We start from the raw sequence: 15,623 nt of genomic DNA, 5'->3' as shown, positions 1-15,623 counted from the left end.
ACAAAATACATTCATTTCATCACAATATCACAAAAACTTAAATCATTTCCGTAACAAAAGTTAAGTACAAAATCCCATCAAAATCAGTTTAGGCGTGGCCAGTCCTAAGGCATAATTCCCCTCTAGCTGTGGATCTGTGAACTTAGAACAAGTTATGTGCTTCCAATATACAAAGGAGGAACATTCATAGGATAAACATTCCCATTTCCATAAGGAGAACGAGTAAGGAAAATAGGGTTAACAGTACCAAAACAGTTCCTAAAACCTGCAGGACAAACTCCATTAGATTTCAAAGTCTGAGAGTCTTTGCATCCTTGGGGCTTGAGAGAGTGGGAGCCTAACCCTTCCTAAGGGCCTTTTCGGTGGCCCTTTCCTCTCCAAATGCTTACGTGAGTAGGCCAACATACCCACACATTGGGAAGACCACCTTCTCGGCCCCACCCTCCTCAAACATCGGGGCAGCTCCCAGATTCCCTTCCGTCTCCGGGGCACATGCTCAACCCCTTCAGAACAGTGTGGTGGCAGCCAGGCTCTCCCCAATTCCCTGGGAATGTGCTCCACCCTCTTTGGGGCTTGGGGTGGCAAGACATTTCCTGAGCATCGAGGCAGAAGGCCCACCCTCGACCTCCAGGGCAAACTCACCCTTTCCATGCGTGTGGACTGCTCCACTCTCATAGCCCGAGACTTCTTGACTCCAGACCTCAACCTCCATGGCTCTGTCTTTGAAGAAATTTTTCCTTCAGTTTGTTCCTTGTCTGTCTCCTCCAGTCCAGACTGGCAACGGCTCTGTCTGTAAAGATCTCGCAAAAATTCTGTTGGCTTTGCATGAAGCATGCAGGGGTCAAAGCCATCAGACAATAGGACTTTCCACAAATCCTTTCTGGATAATTCCATCTCCAATCTTGGCTTGTACTGAAATGGCAGCTGGGTTCCATGTTTGGTTACATCCTCATGTTGGACTGTAGCTTCTGGGATTCCACCCCCTGGAAGCTCATAATTTTCTAAGCCATCAGCTTCTGGTTTCTTTGAACCCAAGAGTTCAGTTCTAAGTTTCTCTCTCTCCACTCGCATTTTACTATAAGCTGGAAGGAGAAGCCAGGGTATATCCTCCACAGGTAGTCTGGAGATCTCCTCAGCTAAGTATTCCAGGTTGTCACTTTTAAATTCTTCCTTCCATCTGACAGCAGGACTCAATTTTGCCAAATTCTCTGCCACTTTAAAACAAGGATCACCTTTCTTCCAGTTTGCAACAATACATTCCTCATTTCTGTTCAAGGCCTTGTCAGAAGTATCTTTAGAGTCCATATTTCCATAAACAGTCTCTTTAAAGCAGTTTTGGTCTTTTCTATCAAGTTCCTCACAATTCTTCCAGAATCTTCCCCCTATCCATTTAAAAAGCCATTCCAACATGTTTGGTATTTGCAAACTCAGCAACAAAAGCACCCCACTTCTGGTACCAAAATCTGTTCTAGTTTGCTAATGCTGCGGAATGCAAAACACCAGAGATGGATTGGCTTTTATAAAAAGGGGGTTTATTTGGCTATACAGTTACAGTCTTAAGGCCATAAAGCGTCCAAGGTAACACATCAGTAATCAGGTACCTTCACCAGAGGATGGCCAATGGTGTCCGGAAAACCTCTGTTAGCTAGGAAGGCAGCTGGCGTCTGCTCCAAAGCTCCGGCCTCAAAATGGCTTTCTCCCAGGATGTTCCTCTCTAGCAAGCTTGCTCCTCTTCAAAACGTCACTCACAGCTGCACTCCATTCAGTATCTTTGAGTCAGCATGTTTTATATGGCTCCACTGATCAAGGCCCACCCTGAATGGGTGGGGTCACGCCTCCATGGGAGTATCCCACCAAAGTCACTACCCACAGCTGGGTGGGGCACATTCCAAGCAAATCTAACCAGCACCAAAATGTCTGTCCCACAAGACCACAAAGATAATGGCATTTGGGGGACACAATACATTCAAACCGGCACACAAATATATATTTAATACTATATATTAAATAAATAAATGTATTGACACAATAACATTTCAATGAACTTATAATTATGAAAGTTTAGATTTAAAATCTTTGTATACTATTGTTTGAAGCACATTTTGTAAGTTTTTTCTCCTAAATCCATCCAGAGTGAACAAGATTTCGCTTGCAGTTTCCCATGTTATTTTTTGCTATCAAGACTTGTTCTTTGTCTCAGAAGTTTTTTATAATTTTAGAACCAAAATTATAAAACACACTGAAATTAAATAAACTATTGATTCTGGTAGAGCACATCAAACTAAAAAATACTGTTGCAACCAAGAATTTATATTTTGCAGTTAAAATTCTACACATATGCACATAAAAAGAAAGACTTTCTGTTTAAATGTCTACAAGAAAATAGAGTATGAGATAGTGTCAGACGTAAAGGTAACGTATGCACTTACTTCCATTTCATTCCCAAACCCCACCAAAGTGATAGTAAAGAACAGGTAGTGATAAGCCCACAAGTACAGCGAATGGGAGTGGAAAAATATAGACAAAAGTTGTCAACAAATTTTGGAAGATAGAAAGTAGAAGGGGAATTAGCAAATGAAATAGCAGAGTATAAAATCCTAAAATGAATGAACCTGCAAAGGAAATTTCCAATGTACAGGTTTGGCCTATAAAAGCCTCCCAAGGTCAGAATTTGGAGGTGGAAGGAGTGAGTGAAGAAGAAGGCTGAAATACAGTAGGCAATTGTGAGAGGCAGGGGATTGAATAGGCTGTTCCTGGAGCAGTTCGACTGCCCCGGGCTCTTCCCTGAGTCCACACAACCTCTGCACAGGTGAGACTCTGGAAGCATGGCAAGGCATGAGTTAAATGTCTGAACACAGGAGCATTAAATTAAAATGTGCAAACTCTGGGGGAAGACCAATGTGCTGGTTTGAATGTATTATGTCCCCCAAAACACCATTATCTTTGATGTAATCTTGTGTGGGCAGATGTATCAGTGTTGATTAGATTGTAATCCTTTGAGTGTTTCCGTGGAGATGTGCCACCCAACTGTGGGTGATGACTCTGGACAATTTCATGGAGGTGTGGCCCTGCCCATTCAGCATGGGCCTTGATGAGTTTACTGGAGCACTATATAAGCTCAGACAGCAGCAAGCTTTCTACAGCCAAGAGGGACACTTTGAAGAATGCATAGAAACTGAGAGAGGAGCTGAAGCTTACAGAGATATTTTAGAGACGGCCATTGAAAGCAGACTCTTGCTCCAGAGAAATTAAGAGAGGACAAACACACCAAGAGCAACTAAGAGTGATATTTTTGAGAAACTGCAGCTAGAGAGAACATGCTGGGAGAAAGCCACTTTGAAACCAGAACTTTGGAGCAGATGCCAGCCATGTGCCTTCCCAGCTAACAGAGGTTTTCCGGATGCCATCGGCCAACCTCCAGTGAAGTTACCCGATTGCTGATGTGTTATCTTCGACACTTTATGGCCTTAAAAGACTGTAACTGTGTAACCAAATAAACACCCTTTCAGAAAAGCCAATCCATTTCTGGTGTTTTGCATTCTGGCAGCATTAGCAAACCAGAACAACCATCAACCTCCTTTCCAGCTCACAATGCTGCAATCTTGAGCCAGGCCCGAGAGAAGGAGACTAGACAACCCAGAGCAAAGCTCTGCAAAAACAAACAGGGAGGACACCCCCATTGGCTGTTCCCTCTACTGTGTATTTGGACTCTGTTCAAATACAGAATACTCAGAGACATCTTTTCTTATAATTATATCTAAAATAGACTTCCCCTCCCACAACACCTGATTCTTGGTCATTCTATGTCTTGACCTGGATTTTTCTCCATCACATTTACCACTACACAGATATTTTTATACATTTATATATTTATTGTCCATCTCCCCCACCCCAGAATGACACTCATAAGGACAGGAACATTGCCTATGGCACATAGGAGACCCTTGATAATTGCTTTTAATAGTATTTATTTATTTAGCTATCTATTTATTTAGTGAAAATAAGAAACTTACATAAACCAGGAACAATGTTAGAAATACAATTTTAAAATAACTGCCATAATGAAGATAATTGAGAGAAGTTATCAAGAAATTATTCCAAAAATTAGCAATATGAGAGCAACAATTAGAGAAGATCCTTTGCTTTTAGAAGTTAAAAATATTAAATAAACAGTTCAATACAAGATTTAGAAGATTTGGTAAAGAATATCTCCCAGTGAGTAAAAAGAAAGACTAGAGGAGAGAAAAGACAGGAAAGTAAGGGGTCAGTTCTGGAAGTCAAGTGTCTGACTAACATAGCTCCTATAGTAATAGAAAAATGGAGAAGAGGGAACAATTCAAGATACAACAGAAAGCTTTTTACTAGAATGGAAGGAAAGGGCTCATGGATTGAAAGGCCCACCACGTGCTCTACAAATTAAATGAAAAACAAACCCACCAAGGTACTTCCTTATGGAATTTTAGTACCTGAAACTAAGAAGATTTTCTACATTGATACTTAAAAACATAATGTGAAGGCAAAATAAGTTGTAGAGTAAATACATGCTTTAGAACCTACAAAATAGCATTTTATAACATTAATGAATAGCTAAATTATTTAGTAAAACTATGAACCTTTCACAAAAATATTAATACCAAAATCATGATAGTAGTTGTCTATGGGGAGAGAGAGAAGAAATAGAGGAGTAAAGAGGGGGCATCATTTATATGGAAAAATGACTTCAAGAAAATATAGCATAAAAAAGATTTATTGAAGTTGGGTGGCAGGTATACTTTTCAAGATTTTTAAATATTTCATAACTTAAAATGAAAAGATTCAAGGGAAAGAAAGTAAGAAAGAAAGCAAGCAAGAAAGAAAGAAAGAGTTACGATTCCTATGATTTTACAAGAAATTACAGTTTCTTATAATTTACTGTAAGTTACAGTTTCCTGTAATTTTTAATTACAGGAAACAAAATGATATCAGACTGCTTAACAGTAATAAAAAAGCTAGATGATAATGAATAAATGTCTGCACAATTGAGAGAAAATGATATTCAACTAAGAAATCAAAGTATTTGTCAATTAATATAAAATTAATATTAAAAATCACATCTGACTTAAAAGCCATTCACCTGTTCTTAAGAAGCAAGAGAAGAAACCACATAAGAAATACATGAGTTCCAGGTAACTTTGGATCCAACATAAGACGAGACTAATGATGCTAAGTGAAGTCCCCTGGCAATTCTTTGCATCAAGCACACACAGCCAGATGAGGACAGAAGCAAGTTCCCCAGAACAAAAACAAACAAACAAGGCAATGATTCTGAAGTGTTGGACCATGTAGAAATTAACATTGAATGAATCCTTACACTTTTATTGCTCAGTTTAAGTAGAATTATTGATAGAAAAATATGCCACAAAACTGTTATGGAATTATTAATTCCAGAAAAAACAAAAAAGTTACACAAGAAAGGAGTATTCATCATAATTTACTACTTGACTTTTTTAAGTTGTGAAATGTTTTAAAAATCCTGAAAAGTATACCTGCCACCCAACTTCATTAAATCTTTTTTTATGCTGCATTTGCTTGAAGTCATTTTCCATATAAATATTAGCAGCCCCAAGATGCAGGTGGTTGTAGCAAACCCAAGATGCAGGAGGTTGGGGCAAACCCACAGCATGACGATGGCAGTGGTATGAAGTGAGAGGCCACCACAGATGAACCTCATCAAGGTCTCAGAGGAGCTAACTGAGATTCACTAGCCAAAGACAGGGATCTTTCCCACACACTCCCCTCCTTCCCCTTCTCCACCACTGTCTTCTTGCCATGGGAAGCTTTTCCCTAAGTCAGCTTTCCCCACACGCGCAGTGCACTTGTGTGGAAATGGGGTTGTCTTAGAACTAAAACCAGTTCACTAGAGACCTGAAACAGGGTGAAGGTGAAATATCTTCTCCCTGGATTTTCACCAGTCTCCCATGATTCCGGCCATCACCTTGGACCACCAAGCTTCAAATGATATTGGCCACTTTTCGTTTTTTCAGGGAGTGATATTGCAGCTCATTGGCTGAAAGGAAGCTCTGTGTGTGTGTGTGTGTGTGTGTGTGTGTGTGTGTGTGTGTGTGTCTCACTCATGCATGTTCCTTTACTATCTTTTCATTTAGGTTAGGGGTGTGGGGAGGTTGTTTGTAGGGGGAAGAGGGGCAGGAGGGTTTCATAGTCTTTGGAGTGAGAGCTTCGTTTTACTTTTTTTTGCTGCCTCTGCAAGCTTTGGGGCCTGGAGGTTTGACTACCAGGCCATGGACTGCTGCAGAATAAAATCTGGAGATGGTGGATGATCCCCAAGCCACTGCCCTTTTGTCTCTAGAGAACTTCCTTCTTCAGAGGGAAGGAGTAGGACGTGTGTGAATTGGTTGTTAGTTTCTAAGTTTTACCAAATAAAGTAGAATCTAAGAAGAGAAAAAGAAACGTGTGTGTGTGTGTGTGTTTGAAATTCAGATAACTGTATTTAAATTGAAAACATTCTTAAAACTGCATTTAGAGTCAATACCCTTTCATTAGAAAAACTGTGAGTATTTATAGGTAAGGTAGAAGTCTTTCTAGGTTAACAAGATCAGATCTGACTTTGGATTTTATTCTCTAAACTGTGGAGTGTAGAGAAAAAAATACATTATTTACAGAAAACAATATCTACATATGTACTCAGAGGTACAAATTTGGTGACAGAAAAGACTTAAGTACATGCCGGCATTTCAAAAGTAATTCACAAAAAGCTTTGTCATAAATTTTCATAATGGAGATATAACCAAATTTTAAGAAAAATTTATACAAAATGATGGAGGAGAAAAGGGGAATGCGTGGTCAAATTCATATCTTCCATAGTGAGATAGGAATTGGTAGCCAAACTTTAAATGATAAATGCATGAATGTCAATATTAGCATAATTTTAAAAAATGAAAGTTAGTGCTTAAAGAAACAGTTTAAATTATTAAAAGTGGTTGCCCTTCAACAGAGTGGAAAAAGTTGTGGCCAAGGAACACAATTTTTGGTTATTAGCTTTATGGTAATTGTAATTTTTAAAGACTAAATGCAATTAGTATTCTAGATAAAAAAATAAAAAGCAATATTAAAAGCAAATTAATAAATCTGAGATACTTGTTATCCAAACAATGAGGTTCAAATTATCTTTAGAAATTATTGGTCAGTATATTGGAAAGAAGAAATAAGATGGCTCCACTTGCTGTTAAATCCATCACTGTTCTATTCCAATGTCCTTGAAATTTTTGGAAAAACACAAAGACGCCATCCAATATATCATCATTAGCTTTATAGGAAAATATTTACAAATTTTAATTTAAGAGTATTAGGAAAGGAAAAGATTGTCTTTTTTGGATGCCTGGCATGCTTCATATTTTTAGTTAATGAGAGCTGAGTTCCTGTTGTGTTTCCCCAGTTGCCAGCAAGTCAGTGCTGAATCAAGTTCCCAAACAAGGCACCTACTCATGTTTTGGTTTCCCTGGTGCACTAGCTCCTATCTTCAATTTTGGGTTCAAATTCTTTACCTTTGTTTTAATGGTGTGTGTGGTTCATCATGACAGACCTCTTCTTTTTGGAATTAGGATATAAATAATCTGCAAATAAATAGACACTTCTCATCATCACTGGTCTGATAGCCAGCAAACTGAACTTAGAGCAATGCTTTTTGAAGCTTTTTGTGCAGCTGCGGTGAAAAACCACCCTGGTGTGCCCAGGACTGAGGGATTTCCCAGGACATTGGACTTCCACTGCCAAATCTGGAACAATCCCGGGTACACTGGGACCGTGGCCTAGCTAAACCACTGCTATGTGTATAGCCAAACCCTGCCAGCGATTTTGGCTGTGGTCTCTGTTGGAGATCCTAGATGCCCAGACAAACTCATGCATAATTGTTTTATGTGAGAAACTAATCTGAGGACAGCTGAGGAGCAACAAAGCCAATGTCCAAGTTCTCAGTCATAGCAAGTCCTCCTAATCATTCTCTCAGATAGACCCTCATGGCTGGTCATAGCTTCCATGAGAGAGGGAAATCTGCTTACACTCACCAGGGCCTCGAGCTATGTACGTAAGATTTCACCAGCTATTAGGGAATCGGACTGTGTTCTTGCTGGTTTGGTACAAGGCTGAGTCTTATGACTCAGTCTCATTTTGGTCACCCTGTTGAACCTTCTTCTTCCTTTTATGTGCCAGTGATTTATTCAGTTTGCTTTGGTAACCAATACATTAAATGAGAAAGACTTTCAGAAGTCTGGAAGGAGAAAATGTTCCTCCTTTCTTACAACTGTCACTGCAAGCCCATCTGTGCATCTTGTTTTCTGCAGCACTGGATAAAATACACAGCAGGGCTCCTAGTTTTGTGGTTATTCTTAGACAATAAAATGCCATCTAGAGTCACTGTGCACCCCCAAATAGTTTCTGTTCAGAAATGAATGTCTGCTGGGCATGATTTTAAAAAAAAGTTCATTCAAAATTAAACTTCTTTCCCAGAGGAAAGAGTTGTGTGTACAGTAGTCAACTTCTTCTGTCTTTAATCTATTGGCCTTCCCTTCCCTATCTCACAATTATTATCTGAAATTTCAGACCCAAAACGGGAGAAGGGATAAAGGGACAGGGATGTTCTTAAAGTTACAGCCCGAGTTTGGCAGGGTGATGATATTGACTCTTTCTCAAGACACTTCCCTTTCAGAGATCCCAAATTGCTTTAGATATATCACCTCTAGGCACATGACCTGGTTGGGGCATCTCCCTATTTAATCTCTCTCAGATTCTCTCCCCCAGGCTCTGGGAGTGTGAGGCTGTACTGATTGAGACATCATCCCACCACCAACTAGCTGGTCTCCTCAGAAAGCACTGAGGAAAACCCCACATTAGTTCTCTGTCTTAGTCCACATCTGCTCCCAAGGATAATTACCTCAAAACTATCATCTATGGCAATGCAGTTTTCTTCCAAACAAAGCCTTCTTTGGGGCTCCACTTCACAGGTTGCTCTAGCCACAGGCTTCTCTTGAGATTCATCAGGCCAGGGTCAACCAGTAGTCTGCTGTGCCCCTCAAGTTCCAAGGGAGGCTTTGAAGCCTTTCTCACCAGGTTTGAGGAGAGGATAAAGCAGGTCCCCTCCTCTCTACCCTGTGGAGTTGATGACAGAACACAGCTCTCTTCAAAGAAATCCTCCTTCCAGTCTCTAAATTCCCTGGCCTCTCCAGCTCTTTCATATGTTCAGTGTGAGTGAGTGGCTCAGAGTCGAAACACCTGATTTAAGACATCTTTCTATGCAGGGCCTGCCTAGTAAGTCTAACGCCTCACTTCAGAGTGAGACGGAATTGTCTCCATTTTCCACTACTGACTGTTTCTCTTTAGAAGTCAGCTACCCCCAGGACTTGCTGTATAAGATGAGGTAATTGATATACTCCCTTGACATTCTCTTCCTGAAGATCTCTGTCCATATGTTATTGATTGCTCCACGTTTGGGTATATGATTGCAAACTCCCTGGGGTGCAGAAACTATACCTTTTACTCCATTTATTGTTCTGCATTACCTAATATGATGATCCTCATCTGAAGAATCACTGACTTATTTTCTGCACCCTCCACACATTTTCTAATGGTATTTTCTAAGAAATAGTATGGCCAATATTACAGTGAGAATACAGAGAAGATTGGAGTGACACTGATTTGGTAAAATAATAGGAAAGGAAAAATCAATTAAGACTATTTTTTATTAAATAGAAGTAATATAAATTTTAGCATTAGCCACGACATGAGGTTAAATGTTACTGAATTTAAAAAGTTTTCATATTTAAAATATGCACAAAGTGAATATTCTGAGGGAGAGGAAAAGTACCACAGATTTATAATAGGATAAAATTTGCTTCATAAAACTGTTCAAATTATTTCCTTTGTAATATTAACAAGTCCCAAAAGGTAAATACTCTTCAATGTTACAAGTAATGTAAATCACTAGAAATTTTTCTAATGAAGTATTTTTCTTTGTGCTATTGCAATCAGGCAAATCCTTCAGAAATGGAATCCATAGACACATAATTTTCAGATGGAACTGATATTTTTTCAGTTTTCTTTCTGCCCATAAAATACAATATAGGAAGAGAAAGAAAAAACACACATTTCCAAATGGGAAACTCAAAGCAAGTCAGTCTCAAATAAGCTAACATTTAAAAAGTAATTCTCATCCTTATAAATTGCCTTCTTGCAGGAAACAGACCTTATCCTGACTTTTAACATTTCGATGCACCGATCTTGGTGGATGGAGAATGGACCGGGATGCATGGTGACATCAGTGACACCCGCCCCGGACTGGGCCCCCGAGGACCATCGCTACATCACGGTCTCAGGGTGTTTTCTGGAGTACCAGTACATAGAAGTTGCTCACAGTTCCCTCCAGATTGTCCTCGCAGTAAGTGCTGACAGCCAACCACTCTTTCTAGTACTACTAGGATTGCATATTCTTGCTGTGCCAATTAACTGCACACAAATGGAATCTGTGGTAAAGGTGATCTTTTCCTTTTTCCCAATTAATGCCACTTCTAATAGGAATTTGTTGGGTTAAACCGTGCTGTTCCCTGGATTGAGTGTGCTGATTTTCCTTGGCAATCAGTAAATAGATTTTGGAATCTTTAGCATGATACATAGAAATCAAACCACTCAAGGTTTGATTGTTTGTTTCTTGGCTTTTCCAGTGATTCTGAAGGGAATATCAGAGGGCTTTCACAGTTAACGTTCACCACTACCCAAATTTATAAGATCCCAATAGATACATATTTTCTCCCCAGCACTTCTTTCTGGCTCTGCTTCTAGCCCTGGAAATCTTCTCCATTTTCCCTGTCTCCTTTTCCTTCTTTCTAGATTTCCTCCTGGTACCATCCATCACCTCTACAGTCCTTTTTTAATTTTATTTTTCAGAGCATTCCACTTTTTCTTGGATTTTACACTTCCTCTACACATCCGTGCTTCCATTTTATACAGTACTATGCAGATACAGACCTTTCCCTCCACCCGGGGAGCAGTATGAGTTATATATAACATATGCTATGTTATATAAATTACATTATTTTATGTTTCATTCACTATGGCAAAGAGATAACTAAACACATCTTTTCACGGAGAAATTCTACTAAGTCTAAATGCATGGTTTTGGGGGATTTGTAATTTTTAAGGTATCTTTATTATACCTGTCTTCATCTATGCTTTCAGATCCTACATGTATAGACCATCATATATATTTCTTTAAATTCCATGTAGACCTGCATGTGCTGTGAATAGTCTGAAAATCATTAGCAATTAATTATTCAAGTATAATCTCCCTTTTACCTTTTTCTTCAGTTAATTTCTTTGGGAGTAATATTAACTTTTTAATATTCTTCAATAATAAGAAATAGGTTCTGGATAGAATGACAGCAATTAATTCACATGGAATTTTAGAATTAAAAATAACAACTATTTTTGTGTACTTATACACATACCCACATACAGCTATTAGATTTTTTAATGGAGAGGGCATATGCTAAGTGGGAATAAAACACTTCCCAGATGTCTGTAATTAAAAACCACAAAGATTCATTCTCGTGAATCAGCAGCGGGCCCTTCTCATTACTGTCTCTCAGGAAATAAGGCTGCTGTAACAGCAGCCACCATCTCAATTATCATAGGTTGCCATGTCAGAGGGCAAAGATAGATCTGGAAGGTCTACACTGCCATGTAAATGTTCCTGCTGGGGAGCAGAAGTTCACGGGTATGTTGGCTAGTCACATGGCCCCACCCATTCACAATGAACAGGAAGGAGGGAGAACTGTAAATATTTGGAGATCGTCTTAAATGACTTCCTCAAATGTTGAATTGTGTTCTTGTCTAAAGCACTGAGTCCCTTAAATATATCCAACCCGAGACACTCCTTTAAATAAACTCTTCTGTAATAGTAGTTTTTAAATTCCAAAACTGTTTATTTTGATTATCTTGAAATAAGGATAAATTAGATTTGTTGGGATGGAAGTATCCATTCTAGAATTTAAAATCCATTTAGATTAAGCATACATTCTTAAGTGGGAAGTGACTTAATTTGGAGACAGACAAAATCTCTTTGTATATGTTGTTTTAGACAAAATCTTTCTTTCTTGGACTTCCGTTTTTACTTTACCCATGTTTGGAATTAACTCCATCTACATTTTAAGAATGATATGAAGATATAGTTGATGTCTAGGACACTTGTAAATGACTATTTTAGAGAGTTATTTAAATTATTGTTTGAATGTGTGTGTGTGTAAAGTATACTCACAGATTCAATAAACCCCATCTAAAATTGTAGCATACAGGGAACTGGCCAAAATAGTTCTGACATGGAAGCATATATTGAGTCTAACATACTTTGCAAAGAAAAAAATATTTTAACTAAGTAAAAATCTTTTGTAAATACAAGGTAGAGTGCAAAGAAGATAGATGGAGTGTCTCTAATAGCAGATGTGACCAGTATTTCAAGATATTGCCTATCACTTCTCCTACATATATTGCCCCCAATTGAGTGGGAAAATATTTTGAGCAAACTCTCCAGGATGTGACATCTTTACCTCTCCTCATTCCACCTGTTGTGCTCCCAGATGGGTTCTTCCTTTGCAGTGTGGAGTGACACCCCTAAGAGTTAGCCAACAGTGTAACCAAACCGTCAGTTGGAGAAGTTTCAGCACACTTTAACCAGCCTTGAGCTGAAAGTGTCTTCTGTGGAAGAAAATTTACAAGTTCTATTTTAGAATGCAAATCCAAACCCAAAAGGGCTTATCTTGAACAATTTGCTCTGCCTAGTTATTGGAAGACCCCAAATAAATTTTACCATAGTCATTTCTGACCACTTCTGATTAAGTGATGAAAGGGCATCTCAACTCTGCCACTCCCCTTTTGTGTTATCCAAATCATCCACTCTGACAATCTTATGTTCAGTTCAGCTCAGTCCAGTGACACTTGTCCCCTGCTGACATCTGGAAAAACACACACAGATAGCAACAGTGACAGGGTCCCTGACCTCGAAGGTTTTGCAGACAAATATGGTGTATGGTTCCTCAGGGTACACAACAGGGCGAACAGACCCATTTCCAGGATATGGTTAAGCAGAGAATTCAGCTTCGTGCAGTTTATGGTATAATCGTGGCCTCTTTGTTCCATCCTGATTTTGCAAAGTCAGCTAACCCCTGTCTTTTCTCATTATTATCATCAGTCTTTGAAACTGCCCTCTCTTCCGTGATATCTGGCTTAGATTTGCTTTCATAAACAGCAGCTCTCCCAGCTATTGCTCTTGATTAACTCCAAATCTCTCCAGCTCTTTTTCTCTACCCTCACTCAGCCTTTCTTTCACAAATTCCTGACCCCTGGCACGCCTGTCACAACACTGTTCGGGTTTCTGCCAATCAACTCTTGGCTGATTCTGAAATTAGCATTCGCAAAACCCACATTTGCATCACACATACATAAGTTATCTCCAGTCTCCAGCCAAAGGAAGATAAGCATAATATCCATATAATTGGGAAGAGGGGCTAGTGATCACAAAGCTCCAGCCAAGTAGAAAGGGCTTCCAGAACACCATAATGATGAGCTAGGTGTGAGATTCCCAGCTCTTCTCTCCTCCAGAAGCATTTTCCTCTAGATGGTATCAGAACTCTCATTCAAAAGCAATGCAGGAGTGCATGGTTTTTAATAAAATCCAAAATAAAAATCCACACTTACAAAATAGATAAAATAGATGTGGGAGAGGGCAGGGAAAAGGAGGGAGCAGATCAGCTAGGGAGATAGTGTTCACATCACAAAGGAATTAATCCAAATTCTTCAAACAATGTGAGATTAGGATTTTAAGGATTACAAAGAGTATTCCCTACAATTTGGTAGGGAAGTCACAGAAGACTTTAGAAAAAGGTTCTAATACCTGATACCTTGTTCATAGCTAAAACTTAACTAGTTGTCAAGTACATCCTTTAATTATAACGATTCCTTATTCAGCAAACTCTGTGCTTTGCAGAGGGTGTGAAATGACAGAAATCAGCATTCAGCAGATTGTGGTTAAAAAAATACTTAGGTAAAACATGCATTCTAAGGATGAAGTCACAGATTTTTCCAATTATTCCCAGATAAGAATTTACGTTTGCCAATTAACTTGCTAAGACTTGCCTAGGAATGCCCCTGTTAACAAAATTCTCAAAACATTGATGCCCTTATCCAAGATGACGCAGAGGGTGCTGGGCACGGCGCACTCGTATTTCTGTGGATGGAGCTTCTGTCGTGCAGTGTAAGCATGAGGTTGGCTTTATTGTCCACAGTGCGCTTAGACTCCCCCTTTAATCTGGAACCATTTTTATGCCCAAAGATTTGATTGTCAAGGATTTGGGCTCTTAATTTCCTCTAGCATAGGGAATTGCTATTAAAATGGTAAATATTGAATCTAAGTTGTGAACGTGCATCTTTTTAAAGGGCTGATGAGGGAAGCCAACCACAGTGGTGTTCTCATCTGGATGCACTTTGACACATTTATCTGAATTGAAGAATTAGGGCAGAACTTTTCAGGCAAAGTTAAATTTGATTTGGTTGATTAGTTTCACTGTAAAAATTGATTTAGCTATGTAAGGTATAAGAGTTCACCATTCAAGTTTTAAATCATTAATTTTGCCATTTTCCATACCCTAAATTAGCCAGATCTGCAGCCCCAGGATTTGACAGAAATATGTTCCAATCACATGATTTTTAAAATGAATTGATAAAAAACATTGTATCAACAAGCACATATATAAATTAAATAATATTTCAATTTTTGCAAACACATTTTCTATGTAAATCAGGTTAAACTAGGTGCCTCTAAGAGAGTCAGTTTACAATTTATAAGCATTTTTTATGTCCTGATAAAGAGTTTTTGGTATACTAGAAATTGCTTTTGCAGATTAGGCAATTTACAAGTCTTTGCTTTCATTAAAATTGAAGGAAAACTGAATAGATGTGTTAGTTAGTGGATTATTTTAAATACTTTTCAAGGTAGATAATCATATAAATTGTGGCATGCAACTTAGAAGAGGTTGAAGGACTTGAATGACTCGCACGGTTATCACAAAATACCTCCTATCTTTCTCAATTTAGAGAGAACAAGGCTTTCAATGATTAAAACTAAAAAAAAAAAAACTGGAAATGGAATTCATGCTAGAACTCTACTCATTCTAGCCATATGAAATGCATTTCCAATAAAATTTTATTTTTATACCTAATAATTTTTTATATGCTTGTATAGACTACATTATTGTGATCAAGGGTGTACAAATAATAATTGTAAGAGTAATTCAATTAAGAAGACATTTTTTAAGACTGAATGCTTTATGGTTCCAGGAAAGAAATATGTGTGTGTGTGTGTGCGCACACACATATATACATATAGTTGTTCCAGATGAGTTTGATAATATAATTAGTAAAATACTTTTAGGTAAAACACATATTATATTAGGACAAAATTCTGAGGAGACAGTGGTGTGGAAATACATATTCAAAAAGAAAAGGAACCAAATAAAACTTATGATTGTTAAAGGAAAGCATGTTCATGTGTTTTTAAATGAAAGAACATGACTATCAAATCACAA

General features: G+C 38.4%; 1 protein-coding gene across 2 annotated transcripts in view; it reads left to right on the top strand.

Moving 5' to 3' along the window:
* The window catches only part of NKAIN2 (sodium/potassium transporting ATPase interacting 2), a 1,131,060-nt gene that overhangs the window by 955,425 nt on the left and 160,012 nt on the right, over positions 1-15,623 (top strand). For both annotated transcript variants that reach the window (XR_005217865.1, XM_037842926.1), the window contains exon 4: positions 10,226-10,426. Coding sequence is in view for 1 of the 2 variants with exons in the window: in XM_037842926.1 (XP_037698854.1) it covers positions 10,226-10,426 (201 nt within the window). In the remaining variant the exon portion in view is untranslated. The remainder of the gene's footprint in view (positions 1-10,225; positions 10,427-15,623) is intronic.

The sequence above is a fragment of the Choloepus didactylus genome, chromosome 7 (genome assembly GCF_015220235.1).
Source record: "Choloepus didactylus isolate mChoDid1 chromosome 7, mChoDid1.pri, whole genome shotgun sequence".
Taxonomy (NCBI): domain Eukaryota; kingdom Metazoa; phylum Chordata; class Mammalia; order Pilosa; family Megalonychidae; genus Choloepus; species Choloepus didactylus.
This window is presented reverse-complemented; position numbering and strand designations above follow the sequence as displayed.